Below are 23,629 nucleotides of genomic sequence, written 5' to 3'. Positions count from 1 at the left end.
CGCGTCAAGCGCAAAAAATAGACTCGACGAAACGATCGCTGCACGGCGCGAGGCAGCCTTGGCGCAGGGGGGGGGGTTCAGCCTCCGGTGGGGCCGGCACTGAGGTGGAGTGGATGGGAGCCGGACATCCAGCTGCCCCGCCGCATCTTGCGGAGAGAGAGTTTAAACTGCTGCTGCTCCACTGACTATAACAACGCATACACATAATAATCACATAATCATACACTTAAAAAATGCACTACAAACCGGAAGTATTCCAAGTATTCAGAATACGTTACTCAGATTAGTTAATGTAATGGAATACGTTACAGATTACATTTTTGGGCATGTATTCTGTATTCTGTAACGGAATACGTTTTGAAAGTATCCTTCCCAACACTGAGTATATATATATAAGCTGTAGAGAGAAGCATATTGTCGCTATTTACAGTTCCTTGCGCTCAAACGGCCTTCCCAAAATGGACTGAAGAGGGCAGTGTTTCTTCTCCCAGCGTGCAGTATTTTGGAGCTCAATGTGAATAGTAGAAGAAGAAGCTCTTCCTTCTCCCCCTGGTGCACTAGCTGATGAACCTTCAACTGGACACAAAATGATTTTTAGCTTGCGAACACTGATAGTGAGTTAAGTCGTGGTGGAGATCACAAGCCGTCGCCTGGTGAGTTGGTTGATATTTGTCAACAGCTACGAAGTAGAACAGCTACAGCGGAAGTTCTCCGTCAATGTTAGCTTACATGCTAACATCGGCTGCTGTGCCTGAAGCAGGAGCGTGTTGACGGTTGGCTGCTCCTGTCACAGCCCCAGGATGAAGGTGAAGATCCGGCAGTGGAACGGGGTGGCCTCCTGGCTCTGGGTGGCCAATGATGAAAACTGTGGGATCTGCAGGATGCCCTTCAATGGCTGCTGCCCGGACTGTAAGTATGACAGAGCCGCGCTTTGAATATCGATGTCAATGAATGAACGCGTCTGTTCGCGGTGCTTGGAGCGAAAAAAGGCCAAAGACAAACTTTGGAAGTTTAATGTCACTTATTAGGCACGACTGATTTGATTTCCACATAAGACTTTAACACGTATCGCAAAGGGAATATTATATGTATGGGTTTTTTTAGACAATCAAAGGGAAAGTTGGATTCTTTTTCATTATATCATTCATCACTTGCTCATTATTGCTCACTATTTTGTTTAAGAGGTGACAAAGATATTTCACCTCACTCTTTTTCATTGTGGTGCCCACTTTCTGTGCGTCACATTTCAAGAGATATGAATCAGTATCTTCAAAGAAATTAAAGAGATTGTCACCACATCCCTTTACCCAGATTTAGTGCGTGCAGGAGGGAGGATGTCTCCCCAATATTGGGAAAAATGATTGCAACAGTCAATTTTTTCCTTTTAATTTTCTCTGAATTTCTACAGTAAAATCGCTTGAAACCTGACATACAGAGAGTGGGGGTCACCATGAACAAGAGTGAGGAAAAATATTTTTGTCACCTTAAGGATAAGAAAATATATATTCAAGTAATGAGTGATATAATGAAAATTGAGCAGACTTTCCCTTTTTTTCCTTTAAATTTCTAAAGTAAAATCTTTTGAAACTTGACATATGGACATGTTATAGCAACAAAGAAGATAGAAAAGGTTGGAAACATCAGTACTAGTAATAAATAAATAAACATACAATATAAATTATATATACACTGAATGGAGTATAAACAATGCACTTAAAATATTGAAGTTGGAGACATAGAAAATTAATATTGCAGACTTACATTAGTTTAAACCAGTGTGGTATATTGGGTGCCTGTGTTTGACTGGGAGCAGTGCAGATTGGCCAGTCTGACACAGCAGGAAGGAGCAAAGTGTGATACCTCTCCTTCAGACACTGTTTGAATCAGTGAGTAACAAAAGGAGCTGCCCAGTAATGGGATGGTGTCCTGCAGGAGGTGGGACTGGTTCTTCACCACCTCCACTGGGACAAGGATCTGCTGTCAATGTCAAATATAAAAAACTATAATCTTGCAATTTTAATGGTCCCTTTTATATCCAATTTAGAGACCTGAACTTATTTCTCAGTATCTTTTTAGGTAAAGTGAAACATCACCACACACAATTAAGTTGCAACTGTAATATGAAACATCTTTTGCAGGCAAAGTGCCTGGAGACGACTGTCCGCTGGTCTGGGGTCAGTGCTCCCATTGTTTCCACATGCATTGCATCTTGAAATGGCTGAACTCGCAGCAGGTCCAGCAGCAGTGCCCCATGTGCCGACAGGAGTGGAAGTTCAAGGAGTGAACCAACAGAGGTGGTGCTGCTGTCTGCCCACATAGACTTTCACAGAAGCCTGTTCACGTGTCCCATTTCTGTTTCAGCTGTAAATAATGTGTTTAGACAATGTTTTTGTACTTATTCATCTGATCAAATGCAAAGGACATTTGGAATAAATTGCATTTTGCTGTTAAAGATATGTAATTAAATAAAGCACACACATTAATTCTGTGCCTGTGGCTTTTCACGATGCATTTCAGTGTTTCATCAGTGTGGCCGACTACCAGAGTTTCCCAGAAGCCTTTGTAGCTGCAGTTTGGAATCATATGTCCGGAATTTCAGTTTGCAGCTGATTGATTCTGACTTTAATCCTTTTTGATGAGATTAACCTCTTTGTTTTGTGTTTCCAGTAATGACTGTGAAGAGGCCCTTATTGGGTAGTTTATATCTGGTTCAGAATGTTCCTTTGTCATATGTTTATACATTTCGAAAACATATCCATTCTGACTTCAACCGTAGAAAGTGACAATGATAGAAAATGAGGACTATTTATCCATCCAGTAGTCATTGAGGCCGCTCTTACATTCACATACTGTAGATATGGAAGTGTTGTGATGCTGGTGATCTGCTGACCTAGATCTCATTTCTTGTTTTGTTGTAACACAAATAGATTTCTGCAGGTTTCCTTTCATTTCCAAACTGCTGTGTGGGTTTGTCCACAATCCTTCGAGAAGTTTGGATCTCTGCTTCAGAGAGCATTTTATCACTTTGATTCTCTGAGGATGAAAATCAATGCTCTACAGTATCAAGTGTTTGTTGAAACCAACACATTTCCATTGATCATAATAACCCTGATGAGGGTTGTTGAGTGAATCTGTTGCTGCAGATTTCATATTTGTGATGTTCTTCCTTCTTCATTGTGAATTTATTCAAGGACACTGAGTCGTGTACATAAACAGAAGCTGAAAGTGATAAATGCTTATTCAAGAGTTAATTGCATCGGTAGTAAGGTTGTTCCACACTATGCTGGGAAATTAAAGAAATGGTATACAAACTTTATTTAAAAAAGCAATGTATAAAAAGTAATTTACAAACCACTAAAAGTAAATATAGTTAATTAACTGAAACATATGTAGAGGCAACAATAGAAAAACGTCCTTCTGATCAACTGTAAACAACTGTTACCAAGTCAGACAACACAAGCCTGTTTGGTTTTTATAATATTGGCAGACAGAGGAGGTGTACACTGTCAGAGAGGTGCAAATGAGCTGAGCAGCAACAACAGCTTCAGGTTTCACAACATTCTCAAACCCTCTTAATTCCAGTGACATGCCAAATAACATCGAATGACTCATTCCATTCGCCACAGTATAAAAGGATCTTAAGCTCTCATAGGACACAGTAAATCTCAGATCTAGGGATCATAGAGGAGCCGCTACTGGCAAAAGTTCAGTCCAGACTACTGTCTCTGTCAGCCCTCCATCCAACAGACATCCACAGTCCTTGACCTCCTGAGCTGAGGCAGCTCACAAACTCAGAATGCTGGGCTGACGTGTCCTTTTCTGTCTATGGCGACAGCGCAGTCAGACAACTGGGCGTTTGAGTTGGTAGCTTTAAAAGCCCAGGGTGTTCAGTCGTTCACCGCCAGCCCGAAGAGCTCCAGCAGCTCCTTGTTGTCCGAGTCAATGAGGTCAGCCGGCTTCTCCCCACAGTCGTTCTCCAGCTCTGGGTCAGCACCCAGAGACAGAAGGTAGCTGAAAGGAAACAGTATGGAAAAAAGGTATCAAATCTTGCTGATTTGCAACATTGGTAAACTCAATGCAAGTTTCTACCATGCTTCAGTGCCAGGAAGGTCAGTGAGGTGCAAGAATGCAGCAGATCCTCCAGCTTCTCTTACCTCTATGGCGTAGGATAGCTGTGCAGCCAATGTGTGTGTGTTGGTGTGTGCTTGCCATAATTTAAACATGTAATGTTAGTTGCCTCCAGTGGCTTAATTATGGGAGAAATAGGTGTATTCATTAGCAACACCTTTGTTTCTCACCTTTTTAGACTAAAAAGTGAAACTTTGTTTTTCAAAAATCAACCAGCACATTTTTTTTCTACAAAAGGATGTTGAAATAAAACACCACTGCTCCGTTCAAAATACTCTGACATTGCTCTGGAATGACCAGTACGTTTTGGTTGATACAAACTTTTATAGATATTTCTCTATAATGAAATTTTGCTGACTCTACTCTACTTGCTGCTGTTGCACTCTTTTTATAATTGTCTAAATTACAGTCCCACTCTGAGGTCAAATAGAGATTTGATTCTCTTTTGACCTTTTGATTGTTCATTATAAAAAAAGACTGAATGCTCACCGTGCAATGTGTGGGAAACTGTCGCTGCAGGCCATGTGCAGAGGGGTCCATCCGTCTTCGTCTCGCTGGAGGATATCTGCTCCGTGTTGGACCAGCAGTTTGACACACTCCAGGTTCCCAGACAGGACAGACTCGTGAATTGCAGCCATACCTGCATAAAGAGGAGAAAATTAGTTTTGTTCAAGATGTTTGGTATAACAAGGAAGTTTTCTTAAATACATGAGCGATTCACAGATCGGTGTTATGGTAGAGTTTCATGGGCTCACCAGAGTGGTAGATGGTGTCCAGGGAGACTCTCCTGGCTCTGATGAAAAGTCCAATCCTTTCCAGCTCGCCGTGGCGCACATAGTCCTGAAAAACGATATCATTGGAGAAGTGGACACTGCGGTATTCCTTCAGAGAAACAGATCTCTTGCAGATGACTGGGACTCCACAGTCCTTGGCGTAAGTCTTTATTCCCATGGTCTGGGAAACAGGGCACTGATACTTCATCCTTGTCAAATTCAGTCTTCCCTTTGTTTTTGCAGAATATCAGATAAATTCCAACAAGACTTTTACAACAATGGAGTTTGACTCGTTCAAATCTCAGAGACCAGAGCAGATTTTCGGAGAGATGTCAGTTGTGGACCTGCTGAAAGATCAGTCTGTTATGCTCTTGCTGTTCAGTGTATTGACATAGGAGCTGTTGCTCGGAGGGCCAGTGGGTCTCTTTATACTCTCTGTCTGCCTATTTTAAGAGGCTTAGCTTCAGTGACGAGACCTGGAAGATGAGCAGCCCACTGGTCAGGGCCCTCCCACTAACCTGTGACAATCCTGTGATACAGCTCATGTCTCAAGTCTTGACAGCCAGTAACCTCTGCATCTGTTGTCACCTCCACACACTCAGATGCTGCCCCCTTTAAGATAGTGGTGACACCCACCCTGGTCAGAGGGAGCGGGAGGCTCGGGCTTCTAGTAAACACCGGACATGATAAAAGGGGGGATAACTGCCGGAGAGTATTGGAGCCAACTGAGTTGAAGTGCCATTTATAGGCTGTTGACATAAACCGTCTACTAGACTGCAGTCTTCTTAATCATGTACTATGTTAGTCGCTGATGTGAGACACAGGAAGGGTGCTGCCTGCTCATTTACAAATGACTGACTAGCTTCATCAACATACAGGGGAAATGGTAACACACAATTTAAAGATGCAAACCAAAAATTGCTATTCAGGGTTTTTACATGTGATGATTTGTTATTTTTCTTTGTGGTAAATAAGGGTACGTTTTTTGTGTTTTAATTGTTAAAAAGAAAACAAATGGAATTTGAAGACGTCACATTGAGCTCTGAGAAATTGTGATGGCAATTTTTTTCAACCACACTTGCAGCGTGGGGTTGACTCATGGAACCAGTCTGGGGTCTCATGGTCCCCACATTGACTCTTAACGTGTTCATGCCCTGACTCTTTAGTCTTTTGCCATGGGTTCACATTTTGGTTTAAATCCCCTTGAGGAAGTTTGTCTTGGGCTCAGAGTTACTAATTGTCAAATAAATATGTTCCCCATAGTTCTTCAGATGGTTTATCAAAGTATAAAACTGAATGTGCACAGAACATTCCTACATCAGCCTCAGAGTGACTTCTCTGTCCCTGCTAATCAGCTGTAGCTTCTACCTGCTGAACAAGTTAGCAAGTCACTGTAACAGTATCAGCACCATGTCAGCATTTGGCTCAAAGCACTGCTATGCTTAAATAGTTCTACAGCCTCAAAGAGCTGCTAGCAGGGCCTTTGGATTTTAAGTATAGTCTAGATATACCCTTCTTGAATAGTATAGTAAAATGAAGTATAGCTAAGTGTCGTAGAATCGAATATAGTACAGGGTTAGGGCCTGGTTTGTAGTCTAATCTAGTATATTATGGCAAAGTCTCTCATATGGAGCTCAGTATTACTAAAATCCTATCTGTGGCCCAGAACACAGAAAGGACATCTAGAGCATAGTTATGTTAGCATAGTTGTTTTTAGCTCATTGCTAGCTTAAACAGGCAGGCTATTGGTAGAAAGTTTACCATGTTCACCATCGTAATTTAGCCCATTATCCTCGTGACATTTGATAATAATGTCGTGTGATGCATTGGAAATGCATTACAGACATCTAATTAAAACAAAAAGTTCAAAAAAATCAAAGAAACTTAAGACAAACTTATTTTAGTATTTTGTTTATTGGCCACCATTTCACGTTTACCACATCAATTTGGATATGATGGAATGCTTTTTTTAAATTTCCCCCTACCGCTGTACAGATGTCAAAACCATCACCTTGCTCTACTCAAGCCTCCCTTCCATGCCAGACACATACACACACACACACACTTTTAAACCATTCAGAACTGCGCACTCACACCTCACTCACACAAACACACAACTGTGTGGCAATATGGGTGTTGGGTAGAGCCAAAAGGGATGGAGTTACAGTGTGGGTGAGAGGTGGGGCTGTGCAACTGTTCCCTACCCACCTCAGATGGAACAGACACTTCTCTCAGAACAACCTGCCCAGGGAACTGTACCAATCTCTGTCCGCTTTAGTAACCACAATGAATCTCTGATTAGGCATGAATGCAGTGCGACCTATCAGAAATGGCTCCAAAAACCATCCCAGGTCTGAGAGTGTGTCCAAGGGCCAACTCTGCCTCAGCAGGGCCAGCTGGCTACAGCTGGGCACCATGGTACATTATTAAAAATGACAAGTCCTAAATTAAAAAGCAAAAAACCTCATTGTGAAAGCAATTAAATAAAAAAAAGTTTTCCCTCAAATAATAGTCAGTAGCCGAGCTGAAATGAGGAGTGAACCGGGAAATAGTTTGGGAATGAAGGACATGATAATAAAGTAAACCCCCTTCACCCATTAAAAGAAAGAACATGATTGGTCTCAGCTACAGATAGGGAACCTCTGTGCCACACTGAACAAACTTTGTGGGGTGTATTTTAGTGAAGACATTGCAAAATAAAAAGTAACATCTATAGGGTGGCCCCTTGTCCCCTGAGAGTTCAGTCCTTACCTAACCAACAAACAAAACTCTGGTCCTCTGGTTTACTGTCAGAGGGAAAAGAACACAGGCATCCCCACATACCTACAAATACACTTTACACTCATTTAGCTCAAACCCACACTGATCAATGGAAAGATGGTTTTTTAGAGGGGAGCAAATTTATCAGGAAAAACAAACATTTTGAAAACTGGATCTCAATGCCATATTCTTTTTTTACATTTGGTTTAAAATATACAAAGGCAAACAGCTGATGTGGAGCTTTGCAGAGAAGGCATTGAGGTCTCCCATAGAGGTGGTGTGCTGTTCCACAGAGTCCCCAGATATGGGATAGACCAGTCTGACCAGAAGCTGCGAGCTTAGAGAAGTGGCAGGCGAAAAAAGGCCCTGCCACGCCACTGATGGACTGACTGACTAACTGGCCAGCTTGCTAACAGGCCGGCCGACTGACTGAGAGGGGAAGTATTAATGTTCACAGGACAGGAAAGGTCCACTGGGAAGTGAAGGTAGTGATGGTGACCGGTTGGAAGGGTTGGGGCGGGACTCGTCTCCTCTCTCTTTCTAGCTCTCCACTGCCAGCTCCTACAACTCATCGTGTTCATCGTCACCTCCCTCCTCGTGATCAGAGTCCTCCTCCGGTCCTTCATCTATATCATCCAAATCCTGGACAGCAGAGAGGGTTGTTAGTCAATACTGAATATTCATAATCTGGATTATAAACTAGACCTTCATGCAGTGACAAACATCAAAAACATCTGAACAAATAAAAATAAATTTCAATCAGCACTGTCACAAGCACAGCTATTGATGACAGCTTTGTTCTGCAAAGTCATTCCCTCACATCTAGTCTGTGGACAGGTGGGTAGAGGAGATTCAACTGATACAGAACAATACTAATGTTGATTACAGCCTTGCACGTGCGGCTATTATGTGGTGGCTCGGGTCTCAAGGCAAAGGCCAGTAAACAGTTATGACAGCTGCAGGGGGCATTGGCGGACAGCAGTGGGCTGCACTGCAATTAGACTTCTGGGAAGAGAGCGTGTTGGCAGTAGTGGAGTGGGAAGGTGCTAGAAAAAAGCGCTTTTAATGTGCACTGGACACAGCAGAGTCACTGCACACAGGGAGTTTGTCAAAGTCCAAACTACATCATCTGCAAGATTGACCAGGACATGGAGCCAGGTGTTACTGGCTGACTGGTCGATATCATAAAAAAAGTAAAGCTAAAATCTTTATTGTGACTAAGTGCAACGTGCCATTTTTCGTAAATTACTTCAAATGGATATCTTATCCTAAAACCATACAATGATAGTGTTTCTTCCCAGTTATTCCATTCCTAACCTCCCTTATGAAACAAAAAAAGTGGGTCAGTTCTAAAGTTACATAAAACCTATTCTGGGCAACTTCAGACATGAAGCCAATATGCCTCCAAAAGCACTGGAGTTTCAATGACAGATGTGAACTCTCTTCTACGCTCCTGAGTTTCAGTTTTATTATCAAGACTCAACTCCAAAAGAAGTTTAAAATAAAATGATGCATTTTCTGATTCAAAAAATTTAACTTTGTTGAAAATAAAGTGTAAAATTTACAAAAAACATCTACAAATTGCTTATGAAACAATGTAAACGCACCAATATTGAAAATCCATACACAAAGCAAGTCTGCATACATGCGGTTTACAGTACATTTTAATAAAGTGCTCTGACCTACTAACATACTGCTTTGTTTCAGTGGCCCGTCTCCAAAAGCCAAATGTAGAGAGGGCCAGTAAATGAAGATCATCAGAGCAGGAGCTCATTAGTCAAGCTATAGTCAACAAAGTCCAGACAGACTCAGCGAATATAGTCAACCATTCAGTCACTTGAGACGCAAGTGTCATGTTTTGTTTGTGCGCTCAGTAATGAAGGGACTACAGGTTTTTTCAGTTAAGCTGATTTGACTTAGAAAAAATAAGTTCTCATAAGGCTTCAACTATGATGTGATTTAATTGCTTCAAATAAAGCAATCAATTATATCTCAGCTCAGTAGAAATTAGCTCACCTCTGCATCCAGATCATCATCGTCTCCTGCAGGGGCGCCGCCGTCCTTACCGCCGCTCTCTAGGAACTTGGTGAAGCCTTCCAGTGTCCTCTCCCCATTGTAGTCGACCACCTGTTCAGACATCATTACTGAAAATGTGTTGAACCAAACCCCAACATAATGGGGCAGAAACTCATATGGCCTGCAGGCTCAGGTTTCTGCATGTGCTTAACGCTGCTAATTCAAGAAGCACTAATGATATTTTGGAAGCCTCTATGTTAGTGACTTTAGATCAAAATAATCACCCAGATCCCATTAATTCATAACTGCTAAATCACATAATGAATAAGAAGGCAAAGCTATTTTTGGGAAGGGGGGTTGTTGGATGGATCAGTCAACACAAAGAGAAAGGTTAAAAGGGATAAGAGTAATACTACTGTTAATATGTCTCTTTCTGCTTACATATCAAATCTTTGATCAATAAAAACAAAGGGGTGACATCATATTTCGGCTAGTACTCTTAAGGATTATTTCTTTCCCCACCCATCCCAAAATCAGATACAAAGTTATGAAGAACTGTGAGAACATAAACTCAGTGATGAGGCGCTCACCTGTCGGTCATCTCCAGCAGGGAAGAACTTGAGAGTAGGAAAGCTATGGACCTTTACGGTTTCGATCTCATTGACTGTGGAATCCATCTTTGCCACGACGATGTCATCACTGTCCTTATACTTCTCTGCCAGCTTGTCCCAGATGGGAGTCAGCTGTTTGCAGTGTCCACACCAAGGTGCATCTATATACAACAAAAAAACACAGTTCAGTGTCAAATTATATCTGATAAAATGAACAAAACACTCAGCAAACTTGTTTTGGCCTTAGCTTATTTAGTTATGAATCAGTGAACACATTAAACATGTTTAGGGGAATAAAAGTTTAGCTTTTAACATGCATTGGTTAATTTCTGCATACTATTTTTTGAGCTGTTAAAGCAATAGTCAGTAAACAAGGTTCAGTTGGAAGCAGGCGAATGGTCTATTTTACAGATGTCACGTGCAGCCTCCGCTTCATGACACCCCCTCGCAACGCACAGTCAGGGTAAATGGGCCTTTCCCATTCAGCACGACTGGCCATGAGCTGTATTTAAGAGCCTGCCGTGGAAAATACCTCCAGAAATGGTGCAAATTTGTATTGGGATTACAATTAAAAATAAACCAGTGGCTATATTTAACCAGATCTTTTCAACATCGGTATGGTAACAAATGAATTCTCAGAGCGTGAGGCTGAGAAGATACAAGAGCAGCCTCAGCTCTTTTGCATTTGAAAAAGCCAAAGTATATAAGATTCCAGTTTCCGAGACTGCAGCTGTATGCTTCTCACCAATGGGCAACTAAGCTTTGACTGGAAATACCCCTTTAACGGGTCAACCCCTTTTCCAGCTCATTCCAAAGACTGTTGACGACTCTGTTATCATGTTTTAAAATTTGAAACTTCAATGTCTCCCTTTGTCATATGGAGAAAAAATTTAATAAAAATAGTAAGATCTGAAAAAACAAGGGTTCTTACAGAATTCCACAAAGACGTTCTTAGCAGGATTGAAGACGACCTCCTCAAAGTTCTTGCCCACCAAGATTTTGACAGGGTTTTTGTCCCAGTCTGCAGGGATGTCCTGGCTCATGAGATGCGGCTGTAAAAGCACACAAAGACAGACCATGACATTAACGGGATTAATTCAGAATTTGTCTTTAGTGTGTTGTGTATATACACACACACAAACATATATAAACCTCTCTCACCTTAAGTTTGCCATCAGTGAACCGTGTGCAGAATTCAACGATGCTCTCTGCTGTGATGGATTCGCTGTCTGGCTTGTACTTTGTCATCTCATCCTCCAGGGTGATGAGGCGGATGGCTGGACACTCTTCTTTCTTCAGGCCAAAGAACTCCAAGATACGCTGGTTGTCGTCCACGTCGCTGTCAATGAAAATGAACAGGATCTGGACAGGGGGAGATGGAGGAGATAAATTAAAAAAAAAAAAAGAAGATCTGTGTGATATTTACAGAATGCATTTCAGAGTGCAGAGTAGCACGTCTCCTCAGGTAGGTCACCTACCCGGCCTCTGAATCCCTCTGCAGCTTTCTTAAACTGGTCCATTTTGTCCTGGAAGTCTGAAGCAGCTTTGGGCAGGAACATGAGGATGTGGGACTTGATCTCTCCGCCGAAGATTTTGGGGGCAGTCTGATGAACACAGAAACATGCAAGTTTTACATGTGCACATCAGATGTTGAGTTGCACTACCTATGTTGTGGAAAGTACTTTGTGTTGGGATGTAACAAAAGTATCTTTTTAACTTTACTATAGTTAACTTTTCATGTAACGGTACTTAACTGATGTAGAAATTCAGAAGAGGTCATTGCTGACTCTCAGCCATAATGCTGGAGTAGAAGAATTAGGAAATAGGCTACACTCGGTAAAATACTTTTAATTCTCAAAGTAGAAATGTTACTGTGGTACTTTTACTTGAGTACTTTTGTCTATTTATCTGCACTTTTGCTCAAGTAAAATGTTTGAGTGCTTCCTCCACCGCTGTATATTGATGTGCAAAGCTTCACTCATTACCTGCTCAGTGAACTCAATGACCAGTGGCAGCTGGTTGGCTTTGACAAAAGCCAGGAGATTTTCTTTGGTCATCTCTCCGTCAAAGGTATTGCGGCCTTCGTCGAACTGTAAAGGAAACATGGAAACATTGAGATACAAGTATTATCCTTCCATGTGTTCTGCCTGTGAACAGCAAACATAGATTTACCAAACAAACCACATTAAAATCTCTCGGTAAACCCCAGCTGAAATAAGAGCCAGAGAAGTGACTTTTAATGGGTGTTAAGAATAGCAGTGGTACCAACTGTGCCAAGCAGTCTTTACTGGTACACAATAGGAGAAATTACGTTTGGTCAGTGGCATGCTGCCAGCCCTGTGGGCACTGATTGAGACTATGAAACATAAGCTCTGAATCCTTGTTGAAATAAACAAGTGAAAGACCCCAGCTGTTGATTAAGACTGAGCCCCTGATGTGGGAGGGTTTATTTAACTGTAGGCAATGAGCCCACATATCAGCAGTATGTGGGGTAAAGTTACCAACATGGTAAAGTTACCACAGGGATCAGAGGCCAGACAATGGCAGAGGAAGCCCTGAGCCTCCGTCCAGAAGCCAAAATGAAAGATCATCTGTAACTGAAGGACAGCGTGCACCAAAATAGTGAAATTTTTTTGGTCACACACACACATATATATATATATATATATATATATATATATATATATATATATATATATATATATATATATATATATATATATATATATATATATATATATATATATATATATATATATATATATATATATATATATATATATATATATATATATATATATATATATATATATATATATATGTGACAAACAAATATTTCACTATATATAAAGTTGAGAGTTGTGCAAGTTGTAGGTTAAAGGCCAAACAGTTAAATTCATCAAACAACCTTAGTACAGGGTTGCTTAATTTTTATGAGCGGACCCACTGGACCTTAACCCAATAGGACATATCTACACTGATAAGAAAGCAACTATCTCTGACCTTAGTCAGTGACTGTTAGAGTTTGTACGTACTTGAGTATTTAGTTACTTTCTTTAATGGATTTTATTATTATTATTGTTGAAACTATAATGACATGTTCGATTTGAAAAAATACAGTCAAGAAGTGCTTAGGAAATTCTGAAGTAGTTTGTCTTCTGATCCAGCAGAGGGCAGTCACTGTCAGTTTAACCAATTGCATATCCTCTTGACCCATCAGTAGAGTAAGTCAGTAATGGAGCATTTTGTTTTGAAAATGGAGGAAGCTCATAAGCCCTTTAGGATACGCTGTGGTGGACACCAGGTGAAGTGGCATCATTTTTGAGTCGCTTGTTAGTTTTTTGCAGTAAAAATTAAAAGGCCAATTAAGATCTTTACCAAACCAACTGTTCAGCAACCAAGTAGAAAAACAATAGTTTGATCCTCACCCTGCAGGGGACATTGTTAGGGAACAGTTTGCTGGAGATTCAAAACAGAAGCGGTCATTAGCCAGTTAGTTTGTAATGAGTCTTGTTTATCTCTGATAAACTGATCGAATGTCTGAGACAATCTAGCTAATTCCCCCTCTATCTCCAATTGTGGTGCCTGCCCTGATTCACAGCAGAGAGAGGACAAGTGGAAGGACAGACAGTGACTCACATCTCTCCAAAAACAAAAAAAAAGTTAATAGTCATGTCAGATTATATGTAGTTAATGTAATGGAGCTTCCTGTAGAATAATAATTTATGTACTAACAATACATTTCTCCACAACATACATTTGTGGTTCATTGTCAAATTGTCAATGAGTGAAACAAAGTGAATATTTATTCTTTCCTATATATATATATAAACTTCACTTTGTCAACTATTAGACAAAAAAGGGCAGCAATAAATCATGGTCCCTGTGTTCAAGATGTACCTTTTTTGCAAAAGTCATAGATAACCCAACTTAGTCCTGTAATCAGTTTGTTCAGAGGTCTAAATAGATAAAGTACCTGTATGTTGATGTGATTTGTGTGTAATGACATCGCAGTTATTTTAAAACAGTGAAGAAAAACACTCAAGCACTCAAAGTCACCTTCTTGAAGAGGACAACGCTGTCTTCTGACACTTCAAACTTGGAGAAAACAGCCTCATCGGAGGTCATGGCAAAAGGAATGTCATCTATGCTCTCAGCTGCCTTTTCGTAAGCCTTGGCACCAGCAGATTCGGCATCCTGCAGAAACATGACACATTTATATGAACTGGAGCATAGTGCGTGTAATTAATTTATCCCAAAATTACTAAAAGTTAATTTAATAAAAGTTAACAAATGGTATGGCTCTTCAGACGTCTTCATATAAAATGTATAAAACATAAACAAAAGGAATGAGCTTTTTAAAAGCTCTCGGTACAAACCCTAACTTGTTATTAAAATTGTACCTTAAAGAATCCAACGACTGCAACCTCATTGTCAGCGATCAGAGACTCTGCCTCTGGGACCCCAGCCAGGGTGGCAACGGCTGGGCCTGTGCGCTTTTTCAGCCAAGCAACAATGTCATCTGCCTGTCTGCCAGCTGCAACACAGTAACTCAGAGTCATTCAGTATTCACAATATCCCAAAACTTTTCAAAAGGTCAAACCCTGACCTGTGACTTATATTTTCAGGAAATAATAATTTTTAACAGACATAGTGAAACCACTCAGTGAAAGCATCTTTACTCTGACTGAGATACAGCAGACCTGAACTCAAATGCTAGTGTCTCAGGGGAGAACTGGTAAAGTGAAATAGCACCATCAGTCAAACTGCAGACGTGGAGGCACAAAGACACCACTCGTTCATTTTATGGTGTCAAAGTCTTTTTTGAATGTGAAAAAATATCATCAGCAAAAACACATGACTTCTGCTTTTCTGAAACCTCTGGCCAACAGCTCTTACCACTTCAGATACAAGCACCATCTTGTATAAAAGGGATCTGTACGCTATCTTTCTGAGGCAGAAAAAACATGTTTACCATTCTTTGGAGTGAGCCTGTTGCAATCAAATTGGAAGTAAAGATAGATCTGGCCGCAACACTGATGCAACACGGGAGCAATTTCCCTGAGAAACCCATGCTGATGAAGTGATATAGCATGGAGTGTTGGTGCAGTACGTGGGAGACGGGAGGAGGGTGTTTCTAGAAGTTGAACTCAAGTCAGAGTATTCATTTCCACCAGAAAACCCACATTCAAAAGTTACCTCTCCCCTCCCTTTCTAAACGAAGCCTGGGCCAGAAGAGGCGACGTGAAGAACTGCACATATCTCTACCCTGCTGACAGGCCAGGCTCAGAGTCAGCATGAGGGGAGCGTGCAGAGGAGGCCCAACCTACATTTTGTCTCAGTCCTGTTACAGAGAGCTGATTGGCTGACTCACCGTTTCTGCTGCTGTGCAGATCATATTACGCCAATGAAGAATGCCAATGTGCCTATGGTTGTACTGATCTAGATCTTCTTTATCTATATAGAATTTCACAACATTAAAATATCAATTCACTTAAATTTGCCAGCGGTTACACAAGATTGAATCACTTCGGAAAAAGGAAACCCATTCCCATTCAATAGGATGCTTTCAGTTGAAAAATGCTAAGCTACAAGATGAAGAAATACACTTAATATTTTAATTCAGAAAGTTCCAAGATGCTATTGGGGAAGATAAAAACATTATAACTGACACAATATACTAATCATATCCAACTTCTGAATAACCTAATACAAGAAAGTAATTCCAGACAGACATTAATGCTCACCAGAGTACTCTTTGGGGGACTGCTTCTCTCCACCCTTGAAGAACTTAATTGTGGGGTATCCCCGGACACCATACTCTTGTGCAAGTTCAGTCTCCTCTGTGGCGTCCACTTTACCCAGGCGGATGGCTGACCCCTCGGCCTTCAGCATGCCAGCGGCCTTGGCATACTCTGGGACCAGGGCCTTGCAGTGACCACACCATGGGGCGTCTGCAGGGCACAAACACAGGGGCTCCACATTAGACATTGTCATTATTGATTCCTGAAAAATGACAAATGCTCATCAATTTACAGAATTTAAAGTTCAGAATGTCACCACAAAGCCCAAAGCATTAATTGAATAATGGTATAAAAAGACAAAAAGAAAAGGAAGTCACTTATTGAATATGTGCTCTTATTAATCAACCAATTTCATGGATTAGATAGTTACGCAAAAAAATTATAATTAAACATAAATAGCGTTGAATGTTTTGGGAAACTTCAGGTGAATATTGTGATCATTTCAAAAACTGTATCTTGAGGGCTTTTGTTTAACTGTGACGCGTTACGTGGCTGGAGCAAACTCTCCCACAAAAACACTTGGGACAAATCAGTTCCTGCTGTGGTTTCACGTGCTAATGTCGGGAAATGGTCTGGCTGCAAACTGACAAATCCTCGGATCAGAAGTGACACGTCGAACTCACGGACCTGACGTTGCGACACCTTTAATTCTCCACATATAACAAAACTTCCTTGTTCAAGTCGCGTCAACACAAACGCAACAAATGAACTTTTGTAATGTACACGTCAACCTAGCTCCACATCCACGCACAAGACCCCGCCCAGCTGGGGTGCACGTGGGGACAAACAAAGCGCTGGTCCCTCCCACCTCCAGCTCATTGGAGGGTCTCAACCACCCTGGTTCTGTGACTGGACCACACATGCGTCACTCGCAGTGGGAACAGGTCATCACACTGATAAATGTGAAGCGGGACGGGCCTGCGAGCGGAGAAAAGTGGCCCAGTGGAGGCTGAGATGTGAAACCGATTCGAGAAGAGATAAAGACTCGTAGCTAAAAGATTAATACTTCAAACCACAGTGATGAGAACCCCCAGGGAAACTGAAACTCACCGAGAAACCGCAGGGGACAATCGAAACTTTGAGTGAACACACTCACCCACTACTTTAGCTTCAAGATAGCTCTGTTTATTACTAACATGTTAGTACAGCTTTATTCTGGCGACAGATGTGCTAACGCTAGTTTTAAATCACATAAGCACGATAGGATGCACTACTATTAGCTGCCTGCACCGCCCTGGCGCTACAGCCATGATACAACAGTAATGTGAATGAATAAAAGTTGTAAGGCGATTGACGTTAATAGTGAAACAAGCGGAATTTAACCGTGTTCAGACAAGTTGAGTGTTGCGTCTGAATCGTTTACACTCGGAGGGAACTCGGTGCTAGCTGCTCCAACTTCTGAGAACTAGCGACAAAGACAACCCGTCTTCACCAGTCCCCACACAGTTTGAGCAGTAAGAGGACAACTAGGTGAAATAAACCGTGTCGCTAAACTGAGCCCGACATTAGTGCGTTAGCTGCTAACAGCTGCGACTTGTCACAAGTGTCAAAGTTCCATGCTAACACGGAGCCAGGCTGCATGTAGCAAGCTAGCCGGGCAGCCGCCGAGCCCAAAGCAGGCAGCTAGCATTAGCAGGAGAGGTCTGGAGCAGCCGCAGTTACTCACAGAATTCCACCAGGATGTTGGGGTGAAGGCTGAGAGCCTCGTCCAAGTTACTCTTCTTCAGCACCAGGACGTCGTCCTCCTCGGGGACCTCAGCCCTGCTGGCCACGGCCAGGGAGCAGAGGAGCAGCAACTTCAGCATAGTGAGCCTCGGAAGGGTTTCTTCCCGACAGAGAGATGGGGGCTTCGAGGACGTTCGGTTGCGGAGTGGCGGCGGGGAGTCGGTCTCGGTTCACGGCTTCTTCCTCGTCCAAAGGTCGGGAGAGAGCTGGTGTTTTGTGTCTACCGCTACTAACGTGGCACCGCACGCAGAAACCGGAGGGGTCGGCCTTGGTGCGCATGCGCATTTATTAGGCCGAAAGCAGTTCGTGTTGAAATGTGACTGGACCGTGGAGCAGTGCACCTGGAAGTGAATGAGCTGCACTCTGCTGCGCGCGCACACACACACACACACACACACACACACACACGCACACACGCACGCACGCACACACGCACGCACGCACGCACACACACACACACACACACACGCACACATACACACACACACACAGTATTAATACACATTCCTGTGTCACCGCCCTTTCGGCAGACATCTGGATCTCAATTCTGATGCACGTCCCCTATTTTTCTGTTTATCTAAATGACTGTAAGATCTGTAAATTAACATGTGTTTTTGAAATTGCAAATATAAGAGAGCAAAGTCTAAAAGATGAGTAAATATCACATGATGAATGGTGAACTAACACTGATTACACTGGTAAAAAGAAATGGTTTGGCACTACAGTCATCCAGATCTTTTTGGACAATGAAGGAATTGGATTCTTTTCTGAAAACAAATATCAATAATCAAACAGTAATCCACATTGACAGTTTTATTAATCAGGAACTCCATATCTAAACTTGGGCAGGATTTTGCTTTCAGTAAGTAATGTTATGAGTCACTGAAGAACCCATTCAATTTTGGTGCGAATTAAGGATTAGTTTTTTCACCTTTTTAACATTGGGAGATGGGTATGTTTTTTAAAAATTTCATTTTTTTCTTTGAGAGTAATGAATGGATTTTCATTTTTAAAATCAGGTTTTTTTAGGGAGCTGATTTCTACATGAAATTTAGTTCAGCTTAAGGGGCCTGTTGTGCCTTGGAAGAGGTATGTGCTCTACTCAGTGCTATTCTAGTTTTTCCTATAAAACATCATATGAAAAAAATATATTGTTTAGCTGTTGTTCTGAGTATGGCTGCGACACCCCCGGGTTTAAGGATTTAACTGGTTTGAATAGAAGATCTAATCAGTGAGTTAGAACCTGAGAAGCAGTTCAGCAGGTACACTGTGCTCATATTGTAGAGCAAGTTAAACTGGTCACAGTCAAGTGAAGACAAATGATTTAGCCAAAGATTGTAAGTAGTTTAAGACTAAGATTGTAACTTACTTAAATGTTCAGGTGATGAGTGAACAATATAACATATATGAAATAATTTTGTTTGTGTACAGTGGAGGTCTGGCCTTCAAAGGTCGCACTGGACTGGACTGTGGATTGCATTGGAGAATCAATTGTGAGTTATCTCAGAATCCCAATTGATTAGTTGATTTAAAGTCAGAAACCCCTTTAATGATGTGTTTTATAATTTCACGACAAAATCACTGCTCATTTTCAACAAAGGGCTTCTGGTCTATAAGAAGTCCAGATAACCAAGAAGAACCAGATTAGCCTTATGATGTCATCAGGGTTCATTTTGTCCAGCTTGCTAAGCTTGTTTCTTCAGGCTGATACTCACCATGACGTTATATTCTTCTGACAAAAGATATAAATCATTGAATATTATTCACAGGTCTGATATCCCTGATGTTTTTTTATTTTTTATTATGATATCCTCTAGAGTTGGCTAATCTCTCCTATGTAAGTCCTTTTTCTCGGCGGTTAAAGCAAAACACCATTATAACCAACCAGTCTTCATTCAAGGAAAAAAGGTACACCTGTGATCTGAGCTAAAGATTAAGTAATACAGACCCTACTGAATCTGCAGAAGAAAGCTAAATTCAGTAAAAATGCTTCCAGCTTGCAAATCTAACTGTTTATCATCCAACCACACTGGCATCTGTCAAATACCTTGTTTAACCCCATTTGGTTGAGTATGATGAAACAGGGACTCCTTGAGTAAATATTACTTGTGTGCATGCAGATTACATGTCAGGTCACTGTTCAGCCTTTGACTGCTGATGTTTCACTGATTTACTACAGGCTTTACAGAAATACGAATATGCACACAGTATTGCATCTTAATATTGCATCTGACATGGTATCTGGTTCACATTGTCCCTCTGCATTAAGTTAGAGACTGACTGTACTGGCTTCAAACCACCACCGCACAAGTGCAGTTGTTTTACGGGATTATTTGTGGTTTAATTAAATCATATTAACTTTTAGGGGAAGATGTTTTTATTTCATTTTGGAGTGAAACTGTGTTTGTGACGCACCAGGAGGTTTCTGGTCAGATTTAATGCAGATGAGCTACAAAGTGATATTCAGGATCAAACGTTTGCTCAGTTTCCAAGGCAACAAAGTCTTCTGACTGAAGCGACCATATTATGGCAAATTAGTGTTCATCCAAACTCCCCTGATCCTACATGTCTGACTTTGAAGCTGTTATATAATGTGATGTGATATGGCTGCCATACAATCATGTGGACAACTTATCAGTTAAGTTAGTTAATGCTCATATTTACCAAGCGTACACAGAGTGGATGACCAATCCAGTGGATGCTTATGTGATAATACTGATATATATATTCATATATATATGAAATATAGACGTTTTATTCTACAGCACCTGAAGGTGTCAGGACGCCCTTAACACTTTGTTGCCCCCTCCTTTTTAAACACAAATCATATGTGTCATGAATTTCTGCAACTACTCAGCTCTGAAGAAGCAGTAAGTCGTGTCAGCCGCAGTTTGACAGTTTGTCACTTTTGCACGAGGTTTGTCTACATCCTGCAACCCATCACATAAGAGAAACCAAGTCACTCCAAAATAAGACTTTTATCATAACACATCGAGTCATTGGTATCATAAACTTTAATAGGAGAAGTAAACCTTCAATTTCAATTGTTAATTTGTTTGCATTTTGAAAACATTCACACACTTTATGTACTTTTCTGCTGCACTTACATTACAGCCCCACAGTAGCTTTCATTTGATAGACACACAGCGCATGAAACAGTTAAGTTACTGCCAAAGTGAGAGGCTATCTGTTTATTTTATCAAGGGCAATTTTTTTATGCAAATATTCCCTATACTGACTGCACTCCAGCTATTTTTATCTCCCTTTTATTTGTTTAACTTGTATGTAATCAGGCAGGTCAACAGTGAAATGAAATGGAAAGTCAGCTCCACCAGCCTTCAATCCAATCACCAGCAGGACCTGAAACTCACAGACACAGGCAAAACACAGAGCAGGGTGAACAGCACCACCCTTAGACCGGGAGGGAGAACAACACCATATAATATATCACACACATATTCACATCATGACTCAGACTCACAAAAAGCAACATAAAATAACACACTACCAAAATCATCAATGCGCAGCTTGCCAAGGTTGAACACACCGACAGAACAAGTGAAAAGACACAACATAGTATTATCTGATCTCCATATTACATCATCTTTATGGACACTGGAGACCTGTACTGAACTTAAAAGGTACATTTGCAGGAGCTTTGGGTAAACTGACGTTATCCTTTCTGCCAACCAAAGTTAGTATAGTCGTGTGCTCGTGTGTGCATGTATGTGATTGTGTGTGTTCATGGTCCTGGAGAGTACTGCATGCAGCAGGAACTATACCACAGATCTGTCATTCCTCTCCAAAAATGCCCCAACTCTGACCATTTACTTGAAGATACCAGATTTCCTGTTGGGTTGAGGGTATGGCTCTCAGATACTTTTTTGTAAAAAAACTACATCTATAAAGCTAAATTAAAACTAGGGGTTTTGATTTTTTAAAAATTGGTGGGCACAATTGAGCAATTTTACTGAGCCCACATGCTAGATACAAATGATCATTCTTTACCAAGCTGGATAGATTGGCAACGAGTTTTCCAACATATTTAGGCTCTCAAAATTGTGTTGGATGATTGAAAATTAAGGGAACAGTACAGTGCACAGAAAATAGCACAGGGTTTGAGTGGTGTAAAGAGCTGGAAAAGAGCAAACCAAATGGTTCATGTCAATCACTCCACCAGCACATTCGGTAATAAGCAGGATGGATTCAAAGCAGAAAGAACTATGATGACACACTGATCAACGTACACTGTGCTAGAGCATGTGTTTTGACCATTTGGATGAAGTAGGGTCATTAAGCATAATGGGATTCTAATTAGGTTGTTGGCAGAGACAGAGAGAAAGAGGACACAGACGTTCATCTTTAAATACATTTATTAAAAATTGAAATATTCCAAGTGCAGTTGCCATGCCAATCCACCCAGAGCAGGCCCCTGGAGTCCTTGAGGTCATTGAAGAGAGGACATTCAATTACATGGAGCTCTGAGTATGATGTGAGCATATAATCAGTAATGCGGACGCTGACGTCACAGCCAACCCTTACCTGCATGTTTCATTCATAATGTCCACCATTTGAAAATGCGTCATTTCAATCTATCTTTAAAAAGAACAGTATGTGACAAATGATGTGTCATGTCCCAGGGGATGAGCTGGTTCCAACATGTCGAATTCTGTTCAGCGTTTCCAATAGATGAATCAAGTTTCTGACAGCATTTTCAGCAACATATTGAAATAACACAAGGTTTACTACATTACAGCTTCAGGGGTGTGTGTACTTTCACAAGTTAGACATACATGGAAATAGTTTTTTAAGAGTGAACATCATGTAGACTCTTATCCTGCATCGCGGTCGGTGACTGTTCCTCTTCTGCGGATGCAAAGCTGCTCAAAGGTCTTGCGTTAGTACAAGTGACACGGCAGCTTTGCCATCCTGTATTGGGGCCATTCCAGCCCTCTGCTACATCACCACAATATTTTCTGTGAGTGTCATTTCCTCTCAGATTTCCTCAACAAGATAAAAAGTTTAAACATGTAGTCTATTGCAATCCTATTGTGATTGTATATATACAAACCAAACATGCACAGTGTAATACATTTATAATCGTGCAAGGTATTTCAGCAGCGAGATTGTGTAAGACTACAGGTACATTTTGGAGGTGAAGAGTTCATTTGATTTTGAGAATGAGATGTGGAGTTACCACATGCTGTGTCGACTCATCAATACACTGGGCCCTTCCAGAGAAGTCCGTCATTTTGTTTAATTTTTCTTCCTGCATATTTCATACAATCTATGGTAACTCTCACATGCAACAGATTCTGAATGACAGGTGCATGGACCTAAGAGAGAAAGACAAGTTCTTGTGTGGGAGAAAGACTCGCATTGCATAAACAGCTCCAGCTGAAACTATGAGGTCTGAGTTTCTGCTTTATGGAGGCGAGAAAGCACGGAGCAAATAGCAGTGAACAGAACTATACAACGGAGCAATGTATAGCAAAAGACCTAGTTAGAGAGCTCTTATGTTATTTTGAGAAGAGCCAGATATTTTCTTGGTTCATTGCTTCTTGCTACAGCAGAACCAAAAGATTGGTCATGTAAGGTTACCTAGCAGGACACACGTGTATGCATGCTATACTCTCCTGTGATTCTCTTTATGGCACCAGATGCATTTACTTTCTTACTTATAGCTATGTGATTTCTATTCTTTGTTGGTATAACACCAAACAACATAATAAATACAAAAAAATATCCTAAAAAACAAAGGAATGAATTATGAAATGAATAAATAAAAAAAACTCAGTCGCTCAAACTGAGA

General features: G+C 41.1%; 3 protein-coding genes across 5 annotated transcripts; 1 reads left to right on the top strand and 2 right to left on the bottom strand.

Annotated features, from left to right (window-relative positions):
* The first annotated feature begins 527 nt into the window (after nt 1–527).
* anapc11 (APC11 anaphase promoting complex subunit 11 homolog (yeast)) lies at nt 528–2,507 on the top strand. Of its 3 annotated transcripts, none has more exons than XM_061090752.1 (3): nt 528–653; nt 794–909; nt 2,139–2,507. In XM_061090752.1, the coding sequence occupies exons 2-3, from the start codon at nt 801–803 to the stop codon at nt 2,282–2,284; spliced, it is 255 nt and encodes an 84-aa protein (XP_060946735.1). In that variant the 5' UTR covers nt 528–653; nt 794–800; the 3' UTR covers nt 2,285–2,507. The 3 variants fall into 3 exon arrangements, with proteins under 3 accessions (XP_060946735.1, XP_060946727.1, XP_060946721.1); XM_061090744.1 differs by having other exon boundaries at nt 761–909; XM_061090738.1 differs by having other exon boundaries at nt 758–909.
* An 848-nt stretch (nt 2,508–3,355) lies between these two features.
* ppp1r27b (protein phosphatase 1, regulatory subunit 27b) lies at nt 3,356–5,195 on the bottom strand. Its single transcript, XM_061093606.1, has 3 exons — nt 4,884–5,195; nt 4,618–4,768; nt 3,356–4,011 (listed from the first exon to the last, which is right to left on the bottom strand). Exons 1-3 carry the CDS (start codon nt 5,107–5,109, stop codon nt 3,888–3,890), a joined length of 501 nt encoding a protein of 166 aa, XP_060949589.1. The 5' UTR covers nt 5,110–5,195; the 3' UTR covers nt 3,356–3,887.
* A 1,601-nt stretch (nt 5,196–6,796) lies between these two features.
* On the bottom strand, nt 6,797–18,086 carry p4hb (prolyl 4-hydroxylase, beta polypeptide). The gene is made up of 11 exons (XM_061066714.1): nt 17,759–18,086; nt 16,036–16,242; nt 14,692–14,825; nt 14,348–14,485; nt 12,274–12,378; nt 11,767–11,892; nt 11,450–11,650; nt 11,220–11,340; nt 10,268–10,449; nt 9,678–9,788; nt 6,797–8,303 (listed from the first exon to the last, which is right to left on the bottom strand). Exons 1-11 carry the CDS (start codon nt 17,895–17,897, stop codon nt 8,223–8,225), a joined length of 1,545 nt encoding a protein of 514 aa, XP_060922697.1. The 5' UTR covers nt 17,898–18,086; the 3' UTR covers nt 6,797–8,222.
* Between the last annotated feature and the right edge of the window lie 5,543 nt (nt 18,087–23,629).

Source organism: Limanda limanda, chromosome 2 (genome assembly GCF_963576545.1).
Source record: "Limanda limanda chromosome 2, fLimLim1.1, whole genome shotgun sequence".
NCBI classification, from domain to species: Eukaryota; Metazoa; Chordata; class Actinopteri; order Pleuronectiformes; family Pleuronectidae; genus Limanda; species Limanda limanda.
This window is presented reverse-complemented; position numbering and strand designations above follow the sequence as displayed.

What these genes read in the sequence shown, in the direction of transcription:
- p4hb (XM_061066714.1), bottom strand. Translation starts at nt 17,897, where the DNA reads ATGCTGAAGTTGCTGCTCCTCTGCTCCCTGGCCGTGGCCAGCAGGGCT. An exon ending in GCGTTGTCCTCTTCAAGAAG is followed by an intron (nt 12,379 to 14,347) that starts GTGACTTTGAGT and finishes TTTCCTTTACAG; the next exon opens with TTCGACGAAGGCCGCAATAC. An exon ending in CTGCTGGAGATGACCGACAG is followed by an intron (nt 9,789 to 10,267) that starts GTGAGCGCCTCA and finishes ATGTCTGAACAG; the next exon opens with GTGGTCGACTACAATGGGGA.
- anapc11 (XM_061090752.1), top strand. Translation starts at nt 801, where the DNA reads ATGAAGGTGAAGATCCGGCAGTGGAACGGGGTGGCCTCCTGGCTCTGG. An exon ending in CAATGGCTGCTGCCCGGACT is followed by an intron (nt 910 to 2,138) that starts GTAAGTATGACA and finishes CATCTTTTGCAG; the next exon opens with GCAAAGTGCCTGGAGACGAC.
- ppp1r27b (XM_061093606.1), bottom strand. Translation starts at nt 5,109, where the DNA reads ATGAAGTATCAGTGCCCTGTTTCCCAGACCATGGGAATAAAGACTTAC. An exon ending in GGACACCATCTACCACTCTG is followed by an intron (nt 4,769 to 4,883) that starts GTGAGCCCATGA and finishes CTCTTTATGCAG; the next exon opens with GTATGGCTGCAATTCACGAG. An exon ending in AGTTTCCCACACATTGCACG is followed by an intron (nt 4,012 to 4,617) that starts GTGAGCATTCAG and finishes GTTTCCTTTCAG; the next exon opens with CTACCTTCTGTCTCTGGGTG.